This window comes from Mercenaria mercenaria, chromosome 1, assembly GCF_021730395.1.
Source record: "Mercenaria mercenaria strain notata chromosome 1, MADL_Memer_1, whole genome shotgun sequence".
Classification (NCBI taxonomy): domain Eukaryota; kingdom Metazoa; phylum Mollusca; class Bivalvia; order Venerida; family Veneridae; genus Mercenaria; species Mercenaria mercenaria.
In genome coordinates, this window is record NC_069361.1 from 11,409,390 (window position 1) to 11,432,245 (window position 22,856).

At 36.2% G+C, this 22,856-nt stretch overlaps 1 protein-coding gene across 2 annotated transcripts in view; it reads right to left on the minus strand.

The window, feature by feature from the left end:
- LOC123544991 (threonine aspartase 1-like) overlaps nucleotides 1-22,856 on the minus strand; it is a 27,554-nt gene continuing 4,698 nt past the window's right edge. For both annotated transcript variants that reach the window (XM_045331191.2, XM_045331192.2), the window contains exons 5-13: nucleotides 18,305-18,389; nucleotides 17,522-17,601; nucleotides 15,472-15,572; nucleotides 14,837-14,986; nucleotides 10,846-10,924; nucleotides 8,037-8,150; nucleotides 5,600-5,689; nucleotides 2,375-2,442; nucleotides 1-127 (exon numbers count right to left, since the gene is read on the minus strand). In XM_045331191.2, the coding sequence (XP_045187126.2) occupies nucleotides 50-127; nucleotides 2,375-2,442; nucleotides 5,600-5,689; nucleotides 8,037-8,150; nucleotides 10,846-10,924; nucleotides 14,837-14,986; nucleotides 15,472-15,572; nucleotides 17,522-17,601; nucleotides 18,305-18,389 (845 nt within the window). In that variant the 3' untranslated portion in view covers nucleotides 1-49. The remainder of the gene's footprint in view (nucleotides 128-2,374; nucleotides 2,443-5,599; nucleotides 5,690-8,036; nucleotides 8,151-10,845; nucleotides 10,925-14,836; nucleotides 14,987-15,471; nucleotides 15,573-17,521; nucleotides 17,602-18,304; nucleotides 18,390-22,856) is intronic.

Sequence of the window (22,856 nt, forward strand, 5' to 3'; positions counted from 1 at the left end):
TTTAATTGTTACAATTTTATTTTTTAAAAACCCGATATACTTCCTAAAATCACAATTTAACTGTTTTTCCTTCCATAACAAAAGTGGTTCCAGCTTTTTTATCGTCTTCTAATCTAGAGATCACTGTCTGAAATAAAAGGCAAATTAAAGTGAAAGGTAAAATTGGAAAACCATATAGAGATACTTTTACATTGCAATGATTTAAAGACTTAACTGAAATGTTTGTTCTGACCAGATGGCTACTTTGCCTGCATCTCAAGAACAACATCAAAATTACTCAGATTGTTTGTTAAAACCAAATTACATATACATGATACATATTGCATGATCCACCTAATAAATAACTGTTTTTTGTTTGTTAAGAGGGCAATGATGGCCCTAGATTGCTCACCTGAGTTTCACCACTTGCTTTAACAGTTTTGATAGATGGTTATGCAAGGAAAATGTCTGTGAAATTATTTTGAAGTAGTGCCAGTGTTTTCTGTGTGTAAGTATGTTGGGCATGGAGGTAGGCAGGGAAAGAGGCTGGGGGAATGATGACATAGGATACTAAGAAACAATATCAAACACAAAGATTTTTAAAGTTACCACTACATACATATAAGAAAAAGCGACCATGCACCTGGTGGCCATATTTTTTGACAAAACAGAATAAATGGAAGTTTATGTAATAAAGAATACATATCTTTGACTTAAGTATTGCTCAACAAGGATTCCCACCTTCTTTCTTGGGGCTAAACATAAGATTTATGGAAGAAGCTTTGCACCAAAAATCATTATGTTCTTTTGGGCGTTAGGCTTTAATCTAAAGCCTCTACACCCAAGAAAGAAGGAGGCATACTGGCTCACTTTCTACACCAGACTTATCTGATTTAAGTTCATCTATGTATATACTTCGAAATATGTCATTATTCTTATCTAGTCATACTTTTCAGTCTGGTGTTTGTTAAGGCCATTTATGCCAAAATAAAATAATATTTAAACCAAGTAACAACTTTGTATTATTTACTGATGTAGACATTGAGTATAAATGTGTACAATCTTAAAAGTGTAACCCCAGAAACATTTCTGTAAAATTATTTTAAAAGCAGGCTAGCAGATTTTGACAAGGAGATTTTCAAAGACACCTGGCCCTCAGATCCTATGAAAAAAAACAACAAAAAGAACTCTCTTACATATCAGAAAATTATTGCTATATTTCTTAACAAGGCTTTCAACCTTGAAACTTGTTACTGACAGGCTATAAGTTATGGAAACACATGAGAATTAGTTGTTTTTACTACATAAAGACCATTTGTGTGAAATTATTTCAAAAACGAACAAGCGGATTAAAAGATGTTGTATGAAGATTTTTTTCTACTTTTAGCTCTGGCTGCCCTATGCGCAACCAAGCGGAACTGTGTGAGACCACCCAAGGAACATCCAGGCCAAATTTCATCAACTTCCACCACATGGTTTAAGAAGAGATGTTCTTTGAAGAAAAGTGTGGATGGATGGATGGATGGATGGATGACAGACTGACGCCTGACAGTGAGTGGTAACAACAGCTCACACTAAGCACTTTGTGCTCAGGTGAGCTAAAAAAAACTTAATTGAAATTTTTTGTGGTATGTATCAGTTAAATGATTGAATTATATAGATATCACTGAAAATGTCTGTTTGATGGCTTTATTATCTCCTTACGCAATTTTTTTTCTAAATTTTACAAAAGTTTAAATGGAAATCTTGATTTTACAGCACTTAATAACAATCCATTAACAAAGTTGATATTGAAACTTTTTCTTTTGGTAGGCGAAATGACTGGATTTGAAATGCACATTTCCCTTCCCCCAACCTACCACACATCACATCAAAGTTGTTTTTGACAATAAACTTAAAAGTAATAAAAATTTCTTAATAAATTCAAGTTCATTAAATATCTTCAGACACCACCCAAAAGCTATTAAGAATGACATAATTATGGCCTTATTATATATTTAACCCTTAGCCTACTAAATTTCTATAATGGACTGGTCCATCATTCAATTTGGGCAATACAATGTATTATTCGAAGGGGTGTTTACCGAAAATTTACTGACTGAATAGCGCACTGTGCAGACCATGATCAGACTGCATGGATGTGCAGGCTGATCTTGGTCTGCACTGGTCGCAAAGGCAGAATTACTGCCCCCAGCAGGCAAAGGGTTAAAAAAAAACCTTGTTGCTGAAAAGGTGGGTCAAACAATAAACATAATTTGAAGCTTAAATCATCATTTTAACACTTAGTAACAAAATTAAGGTAATCTCCTTTCAACCTCTCAATAAATCAGCAGATCATTTTACATTTATCTCCAAGGAAACATTGAAGTTATCTTCTAACACTAAATAACCATACCTTTACTTTTGAGTTACTACTCATAAATCCTATACACATGCTGTCTGTTGTATGACCCCATAGCAATTCTGAAAATACAGGGAACAAGCAAATTCGATGAATTGGTATCCCCCGCCGAAAGGGTTTGTGGTGAGGAATGGCAAAAAAATATATCCAGCAAAAAAGTTGATGTTACTAAGAAGCAAATAATTTCATTAGTTAAAATCAATTTAACAGAAAATGAATGTTTTTTTTTTTTTTGGGGGGGGGGGGGGGGCTGCGAGGGGGACCAGGTGATATAAAATTATGGGGGGGGGGGTGGCTGGATGCATGATCGGGTTGGTAAGCATGACTGGGTGGAGGAGTGAGTTGGGGGAACGGTACAACTTTGCATGTTGATAAATATTCATGGAAGGTTTGAAAAACAAAAAGTACGTTGGGAGGGGGGAGGGTGTGACCAAGGCAAGGTGGTGACCAGGTGTGGGTACATGCTTCACATGTTTATAATAAATGTTCATGGAAAAGAATGAAAGAAGTAAATGAAATTTCACCAATAGGTTGGTTTGTTACGTACAAATCTGTGGATTTTAAAACAATTAAAGGGCAATAACTCTAAGAAAAATTGACCAATCCAAAAAAAACTTGAAGGGCATCATCACAGTATATTGGTTCATGTTTATTTCAAATTTTATGAATTCTACCTGCTACTTATTGAGAAATGACTGCAGACAGATGAAAATGTACATTTTTTACTATTTCAGGGGCCATAACCCTGAAAATCAGGGGCGGACCCAGATAAAAACTTGACGGGCATCATCGCAGTATGTTGGTTCATGTCTATTTCAAGTTTTATGAAATTCTACCAGCTAGTTACTGAGAAATGGCTGCGGACGGACGAAAATGTGCATTTTTGACTATTTCAGGGGCCATAACTCTGGAAATAAGGGGCAGACCCAGATAAAAACTTGATGGGCATCATCGCAGTATGTTGGTTCATGTTTATTTCCAGTTTCATGAAATTCTACCTGCTAGTTACTGAGAAATGGCTGCGGACGAACGGACGCACACACGGACAATGCCATTTCAATACCCCCCTCCCGATTTCATCGGCGGGGGATAATTATTATTTACATATGCACGTTCAGTGGCAAGGGCATAATATGTATTATATCCCCAAAACTGATACTTCAAAAGGAAATGACGTCAACATACTAAAACAATTATACCAATTTATAAGTTTTTATGCGTTTTATACTAAAAAAGTGTTAGCACATGTTAATTTCGTGTTATAACATCTTCAGAATCTCTCAGGATACGTTGGTACCCTCACCAATCCGGGCTCGGTATCATCCAATCCAATGTTACAACTAAAAAAAAAACATGCATTATTGAAATATTTGAGTGCAATATATCTAGTACTTTCATACTGAAAAATATCAAATGCATTTTTCACTGGTAACAGACCAAAAATGGGTAAATTTAGTCAAACATGAAATAAAAAGAATTTGCTTTACATGTAAGATCAAAATATCTTTCACTCAATAATACATTGCATGCATCTGGTGTTCAACCATGAAAGATATTACAATCTTACACTGAAACAAACAAATATCCCCTCTATATAAGAAATACTAGACAAAGAACTGATATGACTTAAAGGCCAAAAAGGGGCATAACTTTGCCAATACAATTCAGAGTTAAGGCAAATGCACCTTCCACCATGATTTATCCACCTCATACAATGTATAAAGTTTCAATTCAACATCTGAATTGACTTTGGAGAGAACAATTTGCATGCAAAACTTCAACCTACATTTTCTGAGTCCAAGAAGGGGGATTACTTTGTTAAAATTCATGTAAGGGTTATGGGACTTAATGCTTTAACCTTGTTTATTACCTGGGAGATGTGTGAAGTTTTAATTTAGTAACTGTAATGGTTTAAAACATAGTATTGTACTCTTTGAAAAACTTTCACGAAAATTTCTACATAAGAAAGGGGCATAACTGTGGAAATGCTACAGATAGACTTACGCATTTTGTCAAACTAATGTAGGCTGTCACAATGAACGAGTGCAGTAAGGTAAGGTTCAATTGAATTTCTTATGAAATGAAGATGTTGGACTTTATAAAAACTTTAACCAAAATTTCTAAGTTAACAAGAGCTCATAGAACATGAAATGCCCCCCTTGATGCATTCAGTAATTGCACAAAGAACAGAAATTATTTGGTCACTGTACACTCTACTGTTCTGGGTCAATGTGACCTTGACCTTGACCTTCTGAGCTTAAAATTAATGGGGTCATCTGCTGATCATGATCAACCTCCCTATCAAGTTTCGTTATCCCAGACCCCAAGTGTTCTTGAGTTATCATCCAGAAACTGTTTAACTGTTCCGGGTCATTGTGACCTTGACCTTTGACCTACTGACCTCAAAATCTATAGGGGTCATCTGCTGATCATGATCAAACTCCCTATCAAGTTTCATGATCCTAGGCCCAAGTGTTCTCAAGTTATCGTCTGGAAATGGTTTAACTATTCAAAGTCACTGAGACCTTGACCTTTGACATACTGACCTCAAAATCAATAGGGGTCATCTGCTGGTTATGACCGACCTGCCTATTAACTTTCATGATCCTAGGCCTAAGAATTCTTGAGTTAACATCCGGAAACCGTTTAACTGTTCCTGGTCACTGTGACCTTGGCCTTTGGCCTACTGACTTCAAAATCGACAGGGGTCATCTGCTGGTCATGACCAACCTCCCTATCAACTTTCATGATCCTAGGCCAAAGCGTTCTTGAGTTATCATCCGGAAACAGTTTAACTGTTCAGGGTTACTGTGACCTTGACCTGTGTCCTACCAATCTCAAATCAAAAAGGATCATCTGCTGGTCATGACCAACCTCCCTATCAACTTTCATGATCCTAGGCCCAAGCATTCTTGAGTTATCACCCAGAAATGGATTGGACTACATAAAGACCGACCGATCCACATCTGCAGAACAATATACCCCTCCTTCTTCCATTTAGTAGTTTTTAAGAAGTTGTTTGAACTATAAATGTTTTTTCCTGTTTTTTAGCTCTGGCAACTTGACAGGAACATACAAGGATCCAAAATTTTCAAATGCATATAAGCTAGAATTATATATACAGTTAGTATAACAATTATCAAAACGTAACTTTTAAAAGCTAAACTGATTTTTATAATTACCAACATGATAAATAGAAAGATACTATTTTTACATTACCACAGTGCCTGCTGCCAGTGTCAGACCTATCAAATTTGAGTGCCAAGATTCCTCCAAATTTCTCTTTAGTATCATGTAAAAATTCTGAATCTGAAATTAATAGATTTTTAATTTTTTAGTCATCACCTTATTATAATAAATGCATTTTCTTTAGTGTTCCTCAATAAATAATGCACTAACGAATTTCAAACCTTCCTAGATATATATACATACACGTAGTCTGACCCTTGTTTTGAGACTTTGGTTGTCTTGTACTGTTTGGTGTCAGAAGCTTTATATATATTGATATTTCTTATGTCTTTGACCTGCATATGTTTCTAAAAATAACATAATCTAAACAAGAGGGCCATGATGGCCCTATATTGCTCACCTGTTATCACTGCACTTGAGGACATGAAGGTCCTCAGAAAAAATATCAAAGTCCAAAGGACAGGAACAACAAAGGGAAGAAATTTAACCAAAAAGAAAAAAAATTCTTACAAGGTATAGATATGTCAAAATACACCTAAAAATTGGAGAAACCATCCATGTTGTACAACAGAAAAGTGGTCTCGGTTTTTCCCTACGGCCAATAATAAAAAAGTTACTAAAAATAAGCTATTTATAGTAGCGTAAAAGGGAAGTAATTAAAAAAATAAATATTGTAAGTGAACAAAAGAAGGATCTGCCGAATAAATCTGTTGACATAAATGAAATTTCAGATCAGTATCTTCATTAGTTATGGAGATATACCATTTTAATTTGAAATAAAGGGAGGTAATTTGACATAAAATCAGTCCATAGTTATCTACCCTGATTGTCTTAGTCCAACTAATAACAATAATGAAATTTCAAATAAGTCCTATAAGTACTTACTGATATAAATCCATTTTGATTACAATCAGGGGAGGTAATCAGATATAAAATAACTCTGGAACCTACGATTGGATCTGATTTGTCATGGAATCCAAGATTTATTGTTGTTGAAGATATTTTGGAAGTCTGTATCAAATCAAACCAAAAATGAAGTCTATATATGGCTGCAAAAGCCAAAATAGCCAATTTTGGACCTTTAAGGGGCCATAACTCTGGAACCCATGATGGAATCTGGTCAGTTGAAGAAAGGAAGCAAGATCTTGTGGTGATACAAGTTGTGTGCAAGTTTCGTTAAAATCAAATCATAAATGCAGCTGCTATTGTGCAGACAAGGTCAAAATAGCTAATTTTGGCCCTTTCAGGGGCCATAACTCTGGAACCCATTACGGGATCTGGCCGGATCAAGAAAGGAACCGAGATCTTATGTTGACACAAGTTTTGTGCAAGTTTGATTAAATTCAAATCATAAATGAAGCTGCTATTGTGCAGACAAGGTCAAAATAGCTAATTTTGGCCCTTTCAGGGGCCATCACTCTGGAACCCATAATGGAATCTTGCCAGTTCAAGAAAGAAACCAAGATCTTATAGTGATACAAGTTGTGTGCAAGTTTGGTTAAAATAAAATCATAAATGAAGCTGCTATTGTGCAGACAAGGTCAATATAGCTAATTCTGGCCCTTTCAGGGGCCATAACTCTGGAACCCATAATGGAATCTGGCCAGTTCAAGAAAGGAACCAAGATCTTGTGGTGATACAAGTTGTGTGCCAGTTTGGTAAAAATCAAATCATAAATAAAGCTGCTATTGTGCAGACAAGGTCAAAATAGCTAATTTTGGCCCTTTCAGTGGGGCATCACTCTGGAACCCATTATGGGATCTGGCCAGTTGAAGAAAGGAACCGTGATCTTATGGTGATACAAGTTGTGTGCAAGTTTGGTTAAAATAAAATCATAAATGAAACCACTATCGTGCAGACAAGGAACTGTTGACGCACGCACGCACGCATGGACTGACGACGGACGATGGACGAAGGGTGATCACAAAAGCTCACCTTGTCACTATGTGACAGGTGAGCTAATAAAACTGTTAGTCCTATTTCTGTATGCTTGATGTGAATCAGTATCTTATTGCCAGTAATCTGTCTCGTATATTCTGTCACTCTATATTTGTGTGGTGTTTTCAGAATTCAAATGTAAAAGGTAACAAGAAACACCTGATCTTCAGCTTCAGATGTCATGGCATTAAGCCAGAAATACATTAAGTTCTCTGGAATTAACTTAACTAACCATTAATGAATTCTATTAAAGAGCCCTTTGGTAGAAAAACATGAATATAAAAATTCTGCAAAAGCCTTGTTGAAATCATGAGTAAAATCTATATTCTGATGTGTTCTTACAATTGTTTATTGATTAAATAATCAATGCATTTGTACTGTTTATCATCAGATTTACAATGGTTCAGAGTTCAGCTGCACAAAAATGGAGCCAGCAGGGCATCACTTGAGTCACTGTGGTTAAATATCCATCATCCAAATATCTGAAGGATAATCTGTTGTCAATAAAAAGTTCCCTAACTTGACTCACCTAAAAATTGATCCTGGAATACAGTTTTGAAAGCATTTTCAGTGAAATCATCTTGCTGTAAACATTGACAACATTCCCGTGCTAGCAAAGTTTTCATGAGATGTTCACCTGTTCCTGAAACACACACATATGTATAGGTAAGAAGGCTTTTATTTTGAACTATGTAAACAAGAAAATATTGGTAAAACTGATGAATGCTCCCCTAAGTATGATTACTGCATATTAAGAGCACAAAAGCAGAATTCATTGACTTGTCACATACTGCAGCATATAGTTGCTTGAGAAAAAGTATGCAAAAGATTATGCACATCTCTTCTTGCGAGTGAAGCTTCCTATGAAGTTTCGCTGAATTCAAGTCAGCGGTTGCTGAAAAATACTCCAGACAAGAATTACTGCTATAATTTACAAATGTTGAATAATCAAAAGGCAATAACTCAGTGAAGAATATCCGATCTGAAATGAAGAAAATATGCGCATCTGTTCTTGAGACTGAGAGTGAAGCTTCCTATGATATTTAAAAATTTGAATTTCAGCAAATGGTTGCCGAGATAATCTGGACAAGGATCCTGGATGGCACTATAGTTTTCTAATGTTGAATAATCAAAGGGCAGTAACTCGGTGAAAAAATCATTTGACCGCAACACAAGGACAATATGTGCATCTCCTCTTAAGAATCTTTCTATGAAGTTTGAATTCCAGACAGTAGTTGCTGAGAAATACTCTGAACAAGAATTGTGGGACGGATGGACGAATGGGCAAACAAAGCGGCAACTACATGCTGCCCCCTTTAGGGAAGATAAAAAGCTCAAGTAAATGTTTCACCAAGTTAAAAAAATTTCTGTATCTAATTTATTTCTTTTTATAAAGAGCTATGTTTATACTTGACAGTTTATAATAGCATATATTTCTGCTTTAAGACTTAATTTCTTTTGCTAGCCAAGCTTTACAGGTGTCACTCAAAGGACTGTTCCTGACAACAGTGAACACCTTGATACATTAACCTTTAGCCTGCTGGCGACAACTGGTTTTGCCTTTGCGAACAGTGCAGACCAAGATCAGCCTGCACATCTGTGCAGGCTGATCATGGTCTGCACAGTTTGCTATTCAGTCAGTAAAGTTTCAGTGAATACCCAATTTAATAATAAGTGGTTCTGTCCAAACTGAATGATGGAACAGGCTATTTTAGAAATATAGCAGGGTAAAGGTTAACATTTTGTTAGCAAGCCTACTTTCTGCTTCATTGACGTGTCTTTAACCTACCAAGAAAAACCTATTTACCAACAACAAACAGGTATCATTTTTCAACTTTATAAAACTGCTCAATCAAGTACAAAACAGTGAGGAGGCAGTTCTAAAACTGGTAAATGCTAATTGAGGTAAGCTTCTATTACATCATTCCTTACAAGAACAATGTTGGCTCCAGTTTCTATGACAACATGGAAATTCATGAAAAGGAGCCATCAGGTAAAATAATGTCTATATAAAGAAAACATACTATTTTAGATGTACAGTCGACACTGTATTAAGAGACCACCCAAAGGACTGCTAAAAAGTGGTCTCTTAATGGAAAGGTCTCTTAATGAATTTCAGTCAAGTGAAGAGAAAAGTTATTTTTAACTATTAATGTACTTTGCGTTTAGCCGATGTAGATGCCATGTGGGCGAAAAACTGCATGTATGATTTCAAAATCTGTTTTAAGATTGTGAACAAAGTTAATTGCATTCAGTCAGGTACAAAAAGTACTTGCCAAGTACAAAAGTGAAGAAATGCCCAGCGGGAATTTGGTACCCAGTTGCTTAATAGATACTTTTGTCCAATATGTTCATATATGGCCTAAATCTGGTGGTTGCTACATACCCTAGTATTTTTGTTACCAGTAACAAATGTTCTGTGTCTTAGTAACAAAATGTAACATCAGAAATTTATGTCCTGAAAACATTCCGGAGGGATTCTGACCTGTTGTTTAATAAAAAAAATCGCTTAATAGAGGTGGTCGCAAGTACGATGTCGACTGTAATTATCCCTATAAACTGATTACATATCAAACAAAAGCTGTCCATAAAACAGTGGGTCCACTGAGTCAAACAATGGCTATAAGTCAGCAAGACTTATGTAAATGAGTAATTCTATTACAATTAGTTACAAAGTAAAATTTCATTATGGCAATTTTACCAACTAAAATGCAATGGTTAAGGTGATTTTCTAAGTCAAATAAGGACAAAAATTTGAATTCATTTGAAATAAGAGTTCTCTAACTTTGACAAGAAGGATGTCTTGTGTGAAGTTTCAATCCAAACTACATGTATATACCCATCTGTTATTGAGATACAGCCTGATACTTGACTGTAGTATTTAAACAAAGTTTTTTAAGCTGAAAAACAGTCATAATTTACATTAAATTCAACCAAGAAGCATTGTGTGAAGTCTCAATCTAATACATATAGTTTTTCCAGAGATACAACTTGAAAGCTCTTCAACTGGGTTTTCTAAGTCAGAAAAGGACCATTATTTGTATTAAATTCAATTGAGACTTATCTAACTCGATTATTTCAGTAGGTTGGATGACCGGAAAACATTGTGTGAAGATTCAGTCCAATACATGAAGTTGTTACTGAGATACAGCTCAACAGTTAGTTGCACCCAGTCTAGTATCAGTACATACAATGGCTGTTGAGATATGATCTTTCATGCAAAACTTTAACCAAGCTTTGACACTTACCCCTATGACAATACCCAAGTGAGTGGAATAGCTCTCCATATTCTTCAAATAGTCAAGCTAAAAACTTCAAAGTTGTATAAAAAAATTTACCTGATGTTGCTACTGCAATACCAGGTTTAACATCTGACTTCCAGTTGACAGCCCAGCATCCAGCCCCATACAGAGCTGCCTACAATAAAACATCACAGGTCACAGACACTTGTTTATAAGCTTAAAGCAATAAATAAATACTATATAACTAGAGCTATCACTGTGAAAAATTGCTCAGAACACCATTATGTTGGAGGAAAGAAGACAGTTTTTTGGTAATGTTGCCCCCAACCCATCTTCGTCAACTCTCAAAAATAAAACTAGAAGTAGATTTGGGGGATGAATATTGGGTGCCCAAACCTTTGCCAAACCCGTAGGAATTGTCAGTCTGAAATGTTCAATGGGAATAGTTCAATGAGAAACAGAGCTGCTTCTGTGCCAGTCTGAAATGTTCAATGGGAAACACAGATGCTCCTTTGTCAGTTGGAACAGTTCAATGAGAAACACAGCTGCTTCTGTGCCTGTTTGAAATGTTCAATGGAAAATACAGAAGCTCATATAAATGTTCAAAGGGAAATACAGATGCTCCTTTGTCAGTCAAAAATCTTCAATGGGAAATACAGATGCTTCTGTGCCAGTCTGAAATGTTCAAAGGGAAATACAGATGCTCCTTTGTCAGTCAAAAATGTTCAATGGGAAATACAGATGCTTCTGTGCCAGTCTGAAATGTTCAATGGGAAATACAGATGCTCCTTTGTCAGTTGGAATAGTTCAATGAGAAACACAGCTGCTTATGTGCCTGTCTGAAATGTTCAATGGAAAAAACAGATGCTCCTATAAATGTTCAATGGGAAATACAGATGCTCCTATAAAAGTTCAATGGAAAATACAGAAGCTCCTATAAATGTTCAATGAGAAATACAGATGCTCCTTTGTCAGTTGGAACAGTTCAATGAGAAACAGAGCTGCTTCTGTGCCTGTCTGAAATGTTCAAAGGGAAATACAGATGCTCCTTTGTCAGTCAAAAATGTTCAATGGGAAATACAGATGCTTCTGTGCCAGTCTGAAATGTTCAATGGGAAATACAGATGCTCCTTTGTCAGTTGGAATAGTTCAATGAGAAACACAGCTGCTTCTGTGCCTGTCTGAAATGTTCAATGGAAAATACAGAAGCTCCTATAAATGTTCAATGGGAAATACAGATGCTCCTTTGTCAGTCAAAAATGTTCAATGGGAAATACAGATGCTTCTGTGCCAGTCTGAAATGTTCAAAGGGAAATACAGATGCTCCTTTGTCAGTCAGAAATGTTCAATGGAAAATACTGATGCTCTTTTGTCAGTGAGGAATGTTCAATGGAAAATTAAGATGCTTCTGTGCCAGTCTGAAATGTTCAATTTGGAAATATTCAATGGGAAATACAGATGCTTCTGTGCCAGTCTGAAATGTTCGACGGTAAATACAGATGTTGTTTTTTTTTCAGTCAGAAATGTTCGATGGGAAATACAGATGCTTCTGTGCCAGACTGGTAAGTTCAATGGGAATTACGGATGCTCCTTTGTCAGTTGGAAATATTCAATGGGAAATACAGATGCTTCTGTGCCAGTCTGAAATGTTTATTGGGAAATACAGATGCTCTTGTCAGTCGGAAATGTTTAATGGGGAATACAGATGCTTCCGTGCCAGACTGAAATGTTCAACGGAAAATACAGATGCTTCTGTGCCAGTCTGATATGTTAACTGGGAAATACAGATGCTCTTTTGTCAGTTAAAAATGTTCAATTGGAAATACAGATGCTTCTGTGCCAGTCTGATATGTTCAAAGGGAAATACAGATGCTCCTTTGTCAGTCAGAAATGTTCAATGGAAAATACAGATGCTCCTTTGTCAGTGAGGAATGTTCAATGGGAAATTAAGATGCTTCTGTGCCAGTCTGAAATGTTCAATTTGGAAATATTCAACGGGAAATACAGATGTTTCTGTGCCAGTCTGAAATGTTCGACGGGAAATACAGATGGTTTTTTTTTCAGTCAGAAATGTTCAATGGGAAATACAGATGCTTCCGTGCCAGACTGGTAAGTTCAATGGGAATTACAGATGCTCCTTTGTCAGTTGGAAATATTCAATGGGAAATACAGATGCTTCTGTGCCAGTCTGAAATGTTTATTGGGAAATACAAATGCTCTTTTGTCAGTCGGAAATGTTTAATGGGGAATACAGATGCTTCCGTGCCAGACTGAAATGTTCAACAGGAAATACAGATGCTCCTTTGTCAGTCTGAAATGTTCAACGGAAAATACAGATGCTTCTGTGCCAGTCTGATATGTTAACTGGGAAATACAGATGCTCTTTTGTCAGTCGGAAATGTTCAATTGGAAATACAGATGCTTCTGTGCCAGTCTGATATGTTCAATGGGAAATACAGATGCTTCCGTGCCAGACTGAAATGTTCAATAGGAAATACAGATGCTCCTTTGTCAGTTGGAAATATTCAATGGGAAATACAGATGCTTCTGTGCTGGTCTGATATGTTCAACGGGAAATACAGATGCTCTTTTGTCAGTCGGAAATGTTCAATAGGAAATATATATGCTCCTGTGCCAGTCTGAAATAACTGATGGGAAACATTGATGCTCCTGTATGAGCTTGAAATGTATGATGGGAAATAAATAAATAACTCTGTCAACAATTAGGACCCATTACAGTAACTGTACATGCAAGAATGATAATGTATGTCAGTCACACCAAACAGAAGAAAAATACTGGCATTGTGGTGTTACTACCTATAAACAGAAATGTAACACATATTGTCATTTCAAACGCAACAACCAGTCCTACAAAAATTTAACCAATTGTACTTGGCACACAAATGCTGCAACAAATGCCTTTCATCATGCAGTAGTTGTTTTAAGATGTATAAGCCTGCAACAGATCCAGGCAACAACTCGCAGAACATGACCTTAAAGTTTAAGCTGCTTTGATGATAACTTATAAAACAAGAGCACCGCCTTGCGGGTGCTGACGCTCATCTGATTTTTTTTGTATAATAGAAATATTGTCCTACCCATGATTTTCTAAGTCTAAAAAGGGCCATCGCTCTTGCAAAAAGCAGGATAGAGTTATGTTTCTTGATGTACAGTGTCCACTTATGATGGTGAAAAACTGTTGCAAGTTTTAAAGCAATAGCTTTGATAGTTTATGAGAAAAGTTGACTTAAACATAATATTCAACCAAGAAAATGATTTTTCTAAGTCCAAAAGGGGCAATAATTATTGCAAAAAGCAGGATGGAGTTATGTTGCTTGCTGTACAGGGTCAGCTTATGATGGTGAACAAGAGTTGCAAGTTTTAAAGCAATAGCTTTGATAGTTTAAGAGAAAAAGTTGACCTAAACATAAAACTTAACCTAGAAATCTGATATTTTCTAAGTCCAAAAGGGGCCATAAATCTTGCAAAAAGCAGGATGGAGTTATGTTTCTTGCTGTACAGGGTCAGCTTATGATGGTGAACAAGTGTTGCAAGTTTTAAAGGAATAGCTTTGATAGTTTAGGATAAAAGCTGACCTAAACATAAAACTTAACCAAGAAAACTGATTTTCTAAGTCCAAAAGGGGCAATAATTCCTGCAAAAAGCAAGATGGAGTTATGTTTCTTGATGTACAGGGTCTGCTTATGATGGTGAACAAGCATTCCAAGTTTCAAAGCAAAAGCTTTGATAGTTTAGGAGAAAAGTTGACCTAAACATAAAACTTAACCAAGAAATCTGATATTTTCTAAGTACAAAAGGGGCCATAAATCTTGCAAAAAGCAAGATGGAGTTATGTTTCTTGCTATAGAGGGTCAGCGTATGATGGTGAACAAGTATTCCAAGTTTCAAAGCAATAGCTTTGATAGTTTAGGAGAAAAGCTGACCTAAACATAAAACTTAACCAGGCAACGCCAACGCAGATGCTGACGCCGACGCCGACACCCGCTCAAGTGATGACAATAACTCATCATTTTTTTTCAAAAAATCAGATGAGCTAAAAATGTTTAAGTATTAAAAAAGTACTTACAGGGCCCAGTCTGCCCAGCTGTTTAAGGGAAATCCCTCCACTGGAGACACCTGCCGCCATATTGCCTGCCATGTCAATACATACAGCACCCACAGTGTCCTGGATACCATTACATACAAAGTCTAAATTCTCCTCTTCATCCATCCTATCCTTATATAGAACAAATTATGTTAACATTATGTTTAGGCCATCATTACAAACATTTGCTGTGCTCTGACTGCACCTACCGGCTACTGTTCTGAACCCCGAAGGGTGACAGTCGAAAATCCTATTTCCTCCTTTCAATCATAATCACTGTAGTCCATTGCAGTAATGGTCTTACACGTACTTTTGAAATCATGAAGAGATATTTCTACATTTGCTCTAATGTAACTTCACTTTGCTCAATGTAATTAAACATGAAATAGATTGTCTTAGATTGTCTTTGAATCACCTATCTATCTACAAGCCTGTAAATTCCTGGGTTGGAGCAAGGGAAACAAATTTCATTGATATTCATATACTTAAGAAACACTCAAATATTACAACTAAATACTGTTCATCGGTGGTCCTCCACCATTAAAGCTAAGAAGTTGCCAAATGCCCATAACTGTGTGAGTGTGATGGAAAAATTAAAACCAAACAAAAACACATACATGTATATGGTTCCGTAAATATTTTCTTTTCTTGTGTTTCTTCTTTTCTTCAGCCATCAGCAGTTTTCTTTTATGACTATTGTAGGTCTTTACTGATGATTCTAACAAATAAACAAAAATGAAAAATAAGCTCTCATTTCAACAATGATCTATAAAGATTAGGTCTTATCAAGTTCTGCATTGTGTTTTCCTCATTTCAGAACATTACTGATTTTCTATGCATCATGCTAATTTACATCTAAAAGACCTCCTCTAAAAGAGCTGGTTTGATATATTGAACCTGTTTTGGACACAAATTCAAGTGACTGCAAATCAATCAATCCTGTATAAGATCATTTGATTATACCTTTAAGAGAGAAATAAATATAAGGAAAACATAGTATAAATTTAATAACAAGAGCTGCCAGAGGAGACAAATGCTCGACTATTTCAGCGCTAGATACCAGAAGGTGTATCAGAGGAAACTAGAGCTGCCACTGTTGTGCTGAATACCCTGCAATACTGCTTTATCAGATACAAACAAAACATTTCATGACTGAAGTTTCTATTAGTAAATAGACAACATAAATTCAAATAAGTGAAGAAAATTAGTGTGGGGGAGGGGCTGGGGAGATATATAAGTGCCCCCCCCCCCCCACCATCTTCCATCCAATAAAAAAGGTTACACACATCTGTACTTTAATAATAATGAACCTTGTCATATATCATGTGGCAAAGTTAATCAACAACTGTTTTAAATTTGAATACAAATTCCAATCCATTTAGTAATAGCTGAGACAGATTGAAAGTGCATCAAGTCATTAATCAGAATTTTAAGTATAAATCCATCTAGAAATAACAATGATAGAGTCAAAGTGTACTGAAAGTTTAACCTGAAATTCTAACTAATTAAAGGGACATACTTCAGAGAATATCTGAGCCAGAGTTATAAACCTTATGTCATGGCACAACTATTTAAGTTTGAGTCAAATCCATAAAGAAATAACAGAGAAGTGCATCTAAACTTAAACCTAATAAAACTTAAACCTAAAATTCTCGTGAAAAGGCAGCATAATTCATGAAATATATTTAGTACCAGAGTTATGTACCTTGTGACATATAAATGAGGATGATTATGCAGAACAACTACATGTATTTTAATTTTTAATCAAAGAGTGAAACTGCATCAAAACATTAACCTGAAATTCTAAGAAACGAAAAAAGGGGGTAAAATTCATGAAAAAATGTTGTGCAAGTTATAGTCCTTGTACGGCATGATGGGCATAAGAAGAACAACTACTTTAAGTTTGAAGTAAATCCAACAAGTTATAACAGAATTAAAGTGAAATTGAATAAAATTGTCTTTCTCATCCATCAGAGGTTCATCAAATTCCCGAGACGAACCTCTGATTTATTTCTTTGGTTTTGATTTATTTGGTGAGCATGCACACTTGTTATCATCACCGGGATTAGTTTCAGCCAATCAGAGTTTGCCATTGTCTGGCACGCTGAATTTAAACTTCAAACAACATCTCAGTAAAGTACTTGCTAATAATGAATAAAGACGATATTGCAGGACTGCAATCAATATAGATTTGTTCCTCTTATTGGATGTTTAGAAATAAACCTTAAGAAATAATAATATTCTTTGTACTTAGGTGTCTATATCGGAAAGGACATGGTCATGTATTTAACGGCCGATTATGATTGGTTTGCAACAATTAGTTGCAAAACCTCATTGATTGGCAGAAACTTTTAACCAAACTAAAAATATCGGTGAAATGTGCCAGAGGTTAAACTAGGAAACCATGATAGACCTCTGGTATGTGAAAATGAAAAACTTTTAACTAAGTAAATAGATGCCGATACAAAGGTGGGTAGGACAGCTCTTGATAAACTTTGTATTCAAGCTCAAAACCTAAAAAAGAAATTGTCAGAAATATAACCTCCTTTTTTTTACTATTTTTACCTCCTCTGGCAACATTCATCTGAACAGTAAACTATCATGGCTCCATGGGACTGATACACAACTATATCAAAGTTTGATTAAATAAATCCAATGAAATCATACTTGTTTTCAATGTGTCAGGAGAAACACGGGTTATTCCATGCTCTGTCGCCCACTTTGTTGCTCCTGATCCAACCATGGTACTGCAGCAGATATGGAAGGGAAGTATGAAGAGTATACATTGTTAACATAATTTACCACTTGCACTCATTATCATTCAAGATAGAAATTTACATTTTGTGACAATTACACAATCTATGACATCTGCAGTATTTTATCTGAGACGGATATAACAGTATAATATACGCTCTCCCATGACAGATACTTCTACATTTTAAAAGCTATTTCTCTTCAAATAAACCTATAAACAACACCCACTTTTATGATCAATATACTTATACTAACAATGTTTCAAACTGAAACGCTATTCATGCATAAACACATGCATTTACCATTGCTTATAAGCTTGATATATGTGTTTGCTTTGTTGTTTGTTTTGCACATACACTCCTTGCTGACTTCATCTGCTGACTTCCCACAGAAAATGGTGCAAAAAAACTTTGTTTTGAGTTTAATTCGGTATTTCATCAGTATTTCAATTCTGCAGTTGTGGGCAGATAACCTATGCACTGGACCCACTCAATTTCTGAATGTCACCTACATGAGTCTTATCTCATCAGAAAGGAGATTTTCTTCAAAGAAATTGTGAACGACGGATGGGCGACAAACAGGCAGGACATTCAAAAGATCCTGAAAGCTCACCATGTGCACTTCCTCTTCAGGTGAGCTAAAAAGCCTGGTGTGGAGTTAGAAAAGTAATCAAGTACAAAAACTGTCTATTCTTACCATGGAGGCACTCTACCAAGAGACAGTGTTCCCTGTTTCTGCTCCTCAACTAACTTCTTTGCCACAAGAATGGGATTCTTAACATCTGAATTAGAAAAAGAAAGGCTATTGTCCAGCCATAAAAGCTCCCTAACAAAAAATATCTTTGCTGCCATAGAACCCCATTTTTTATATTGAAACTTTTGGTAAATTGAAGAACCTAGCAGGCATATTCATCAAATAATCTGCAATATATAATTGGTGGATGAACAGACAGACAGATGTACAGACAGACAAACATACAACATGAATGATCAGTATATTCTCCATATTGTCTCTAATACAGGCTTTCAAGTGACCTTTGATGGAAAACTAGGAGAAAAGTAGGAGCCTCTGGCATAAAAAAGTAGTAGAAAAGTAGGAATCTGATAATAACAAGAGCTGTCAGTGGACAGCGCGCTCGACTATTCTCAGTGCTTGATAGTATAATATAAGCAATGAGTAAAACTTAAACATTACAATAAGCATATTCTAAGTCGAAAAGGGGCTATAATTCAGTCAAAATGCTTGATAGAGTTGCCTCCTCCTTTTTACAGACTGGGGTCATGATGGTAAGCAAGTATGCAAAATATGAAAGCAATATCTCAATGGACTTTGAAAATATTTGGGGTGGTACGCAAACTTTAACATTTATTCTAAGTCAAAAAGGGGCCATAATTCAGTCAAAATGCTTGACAGAATTACCTCCTCCTTTTCACAGACTGGGGTCATGATGGTAAACAAGTATGCAAAATATGAATGCAATAGCTCAATGGATTTTGAAAACATTTGGGGTGGTACCCAAACTTAAACAGTTATTCTAAGTCGAAAAGGGGCCATAATTCAGTCAAAATGCTTGACGGAGTTGCTTCCTCCTTTTGACAGACTGGGGTCATGATGGTTAACAAGTATGCAAAATATGAAAGCAATAACTCAATGGACTTCGAAAATATTTGGGGTGGTACGCAAACTTTAACATTTATTCTAAGTTGAAAAGGGGCCATAATTCAGTCAAAATGCTTGATAGAATTGCCTCCTCTTTTTTTACAGACTGGGATCATGATGGTAAACAAGTATGCAAAATATGAAAGCAATATCTCAATACTTTGAAAATATTCTTTAAATAGTCGAGCTAAAAAGTAGGAACTGACGAGAACGAACTCAGGCCCCGATCCAGAAATATTTGATTGGGGAGGCATTAGTTTTGGAACAAAAGCGTCACAGGCAAGGTGCATTGCACTGAAAGGTTTGAGGTACTAGAGGGGTATTCCCCTCATTTTAGAGGTGGAGATCAGTGGACTGTCCCCTTGGACAATTTTGAAATAAAGGTATGAAATCATGATGTAGAGATAGTACCTAAGTTTTTCAAATCATAGGTTTGAAGTTAAAAAGCTTTGAAATGAAGAGAAATGTCCATATATTTCTCAAAAACAGAAATATAGACAATATTTTAACCAGAAGTGCGGAGTTATGAGCATTTGATATTTTCATGATAACGAAAATTTTGTGATCAAGGAAATGTAACTCTTCTTGAACATGGAGAGCATAAACATCAAAGGGACATAATATAGTCAATATTTTCTAATTGGGTGCATTTGATTTAACATTCAACTTTGATCTGGATTGCTTAATACTGATCCATGATACTGTGTGCTAAAAATTTAGAACACCTGGAACAGTCTATTAACAGCAAAACTATGCTTTAGCAGAATCTAAATAGTTAAGCTCTAACTGGGACTCGAACCCAGGACCTCTCACCCCTAAGGCAGACACTCTACCACTTCCCTATAACAGCAGTAGCTAATAGCTATGCAGTTTAATTGCTGGATTACATTGCGTGAACTGAAACAATAATCAGTGAACTCCGGACTATCGGCGTATTCGCTTTGTTACCTAACGGCAATTTTTGTGTAAAGAAAAAATATAATCTAATGCTGCCAACGTCATAATTGGTCAAATCTGCCCAAATTTCTCTGACGTGTTGTTCAGAGTATGAACTAACTAACTGGCAGTACCAGTGAAATATTACTTATACTGAATCTTTTATATTTGCCCTTTTTGCAGCTGCCGAACGGCAAAGACGATGAGATTTGTCCAAATATAAGTAATTATTTTACCAGTTTTGAGAGGATTTCAATTGATGGGAAATTACAGTTACAAACTAAATACCTTTCTGCAACACATGGAGTCATTAGCATTCACTGTCAATCAGTATTATGACTGAGATCGACTGTCATTCATTCATTTCAAAGTTTCATAGACAGAGTCCGTTGTTTACATTTTTATCGTAACCGGTGAACTTGTAAAAATCACTTTAGTTTGAAAAATCAAAGTATGCGAAGAGCTATGGTACGGTCTCTATCAGAAATGGTGGGCTCTGGTGCATTTTTGGTCTAAATTCTTAAGGATGGGAGAAGGTCTCCCCCTGAAAAATTTTGAAATAAAAGTATGAAATGATGGGTTTCTGGTGCATTTTTTGGTCTAAATTCTTAAGGATGGGATGAGGCATCCCAGTCATTTTAGGGGGTTCAGGGGGGGTCAGGGGGCCCTCCCCCCAGAAACTTTTGAAATATAGGTATGAAATGGTGGGCTCTGGTGCAATTTTTGGTCTAAATGTTGAGGTATGGGAGGAAGTATCCCAGTTAATTTAGGGGGTCAGGGGGTTCTCCCCCTGGAAAAATTTGAAATACAAGTATAAAATGGTGGATCTCTGGTGCATTTTTTTGGCCTAAATTCTTAAAGATGGGAGGAGGTATCCCAGTCATTTCAGGGGGTCAGGGGGCTTTCCCCCTGGAAACTTTTGAAATAAGGTATGAAATGATGGGCTCTGGTGCAATTTTTGGTCTAAATGTTGAGGTATGGGAGGAAGTAAAAATTTTGAAATACATGTATGAAACCGTGCGCTCTGGTGCAATTTTTGGTCTACATTTTGAAGTATGGGAGGAGGTATCCCAGTCATTTTAGGGGAGGGAGGGTTAGGGGGCTCTCCCCCTGGAAAATTTTGAATTACAGATATGAAATGGTCGGATCTGGTATATCTTTTGGTCTTAATTTTGAGGTACTGGGAGGGACACTTTCCTCAGTTGGGTGCAACTTTGATGAGTATAGGTCACTTCTCAGCAAACTTTGGGGGCATGGGCACCCTCTGTCTAGCCCTAGATCTGGGCCTGAATCATGTACATTTACTCACAATTATGCAGCAGGACATAAATCACAATATATAAGGTCTGTCTATTTTCATGACCCTTTGAGGTCCCCATTGTACATAGCTACCTGCAGCCTCTTATGCTTCAAAATCAAGGTCAGTCTTCAACTCACATAACAAACTGTCAGCAGGTTTCTGCATGCATAAGAGGTCACCAGCAGCATGTCAAAGGTCTCTAGAGCATCACAAGTATACTACCAGTCCTTATATTACGTAACAAAAATTAATTATAGAAATAAACTTACAATATTTGCTAACATATTTCTTCTTCTTTAGATAAAAAAGTAGGATAGTAGGAGTTTTTTCAAAAAAAGTAGGAAAAAAGTAGGAACAGACCTAAAAAGTAGGAAAAGTAGGAAAAAGTAGGACTACTTGAAAGTCTGCTTATGCAATATACAATACCAGGTTTCACAACAAAAATCACTTGTATTTATTAAACATATGGCAATACTAGAACACATTTACCCTGTGCTCTGCTAGTGTACTATTTCAACCCTAACATACAGCACTGTTTTAACTTGCAAACTTGTAAAGGACATACTAAACTGTAGCTGGGTGCCTCACATTTTCTCCACATTTCCAAAGATAAAACATGCTATGTAGCATGACAAAATGAAGGGGAAAGATTAAGCTATACTATGTTACTATTTCAAGGCTCTCATATGAAGCGATAGGTCACATGCCCTCACCATTTGGTTGAGCTACTGGACTTGATTCTTCATGTGAGGAAGCCATTCATGCTTAAGAAGGTCGGTGGTTCCACAAGGTGCTACTGTGATGAAATATTAGCTGAAGGGTCACTGAGTTTCCTTCACCATCAAGATTCCTATAACCTGTGTCAATTCCTAAGCATTTGGATCCAGTCAGAAGCATTTGGATCCAGTCAAAAATATTTAATACATTGGAGTCGGCTGCCTGCAAACATTAAAGGATGTGCCAAGCGAGCACTGTAGTGTCACATGCTGTTTACCAAGGTGACAATCAGAACGTTTGACACTTATTGATTATCTAAGGGCGCAATCAACAATTTCCTGCTTGGCAGGTGATCGTGTCTTGTGATTTCAGATCGAAATTTATACTTTTTCTCCATTTTTACCAGACCAGTTTTTTTTCGCTTTTTTCACTTTACGAATTGGTCTGAAAAGCCAAAAATCAGTCCAAAACCAACAAACCAGCAAATTTCCAGAGCCCTGCTCCTGAAGTTGAGTTACCAAAGAATGGGGAGTGGAAATTGTATACAAGGTCTGTTTTCTTATAGAAATATGATGGTAAACATTTGTGATATTTAACAAAAAAAGTGATTCCACATATGATGAGTAAAAAAGTAAA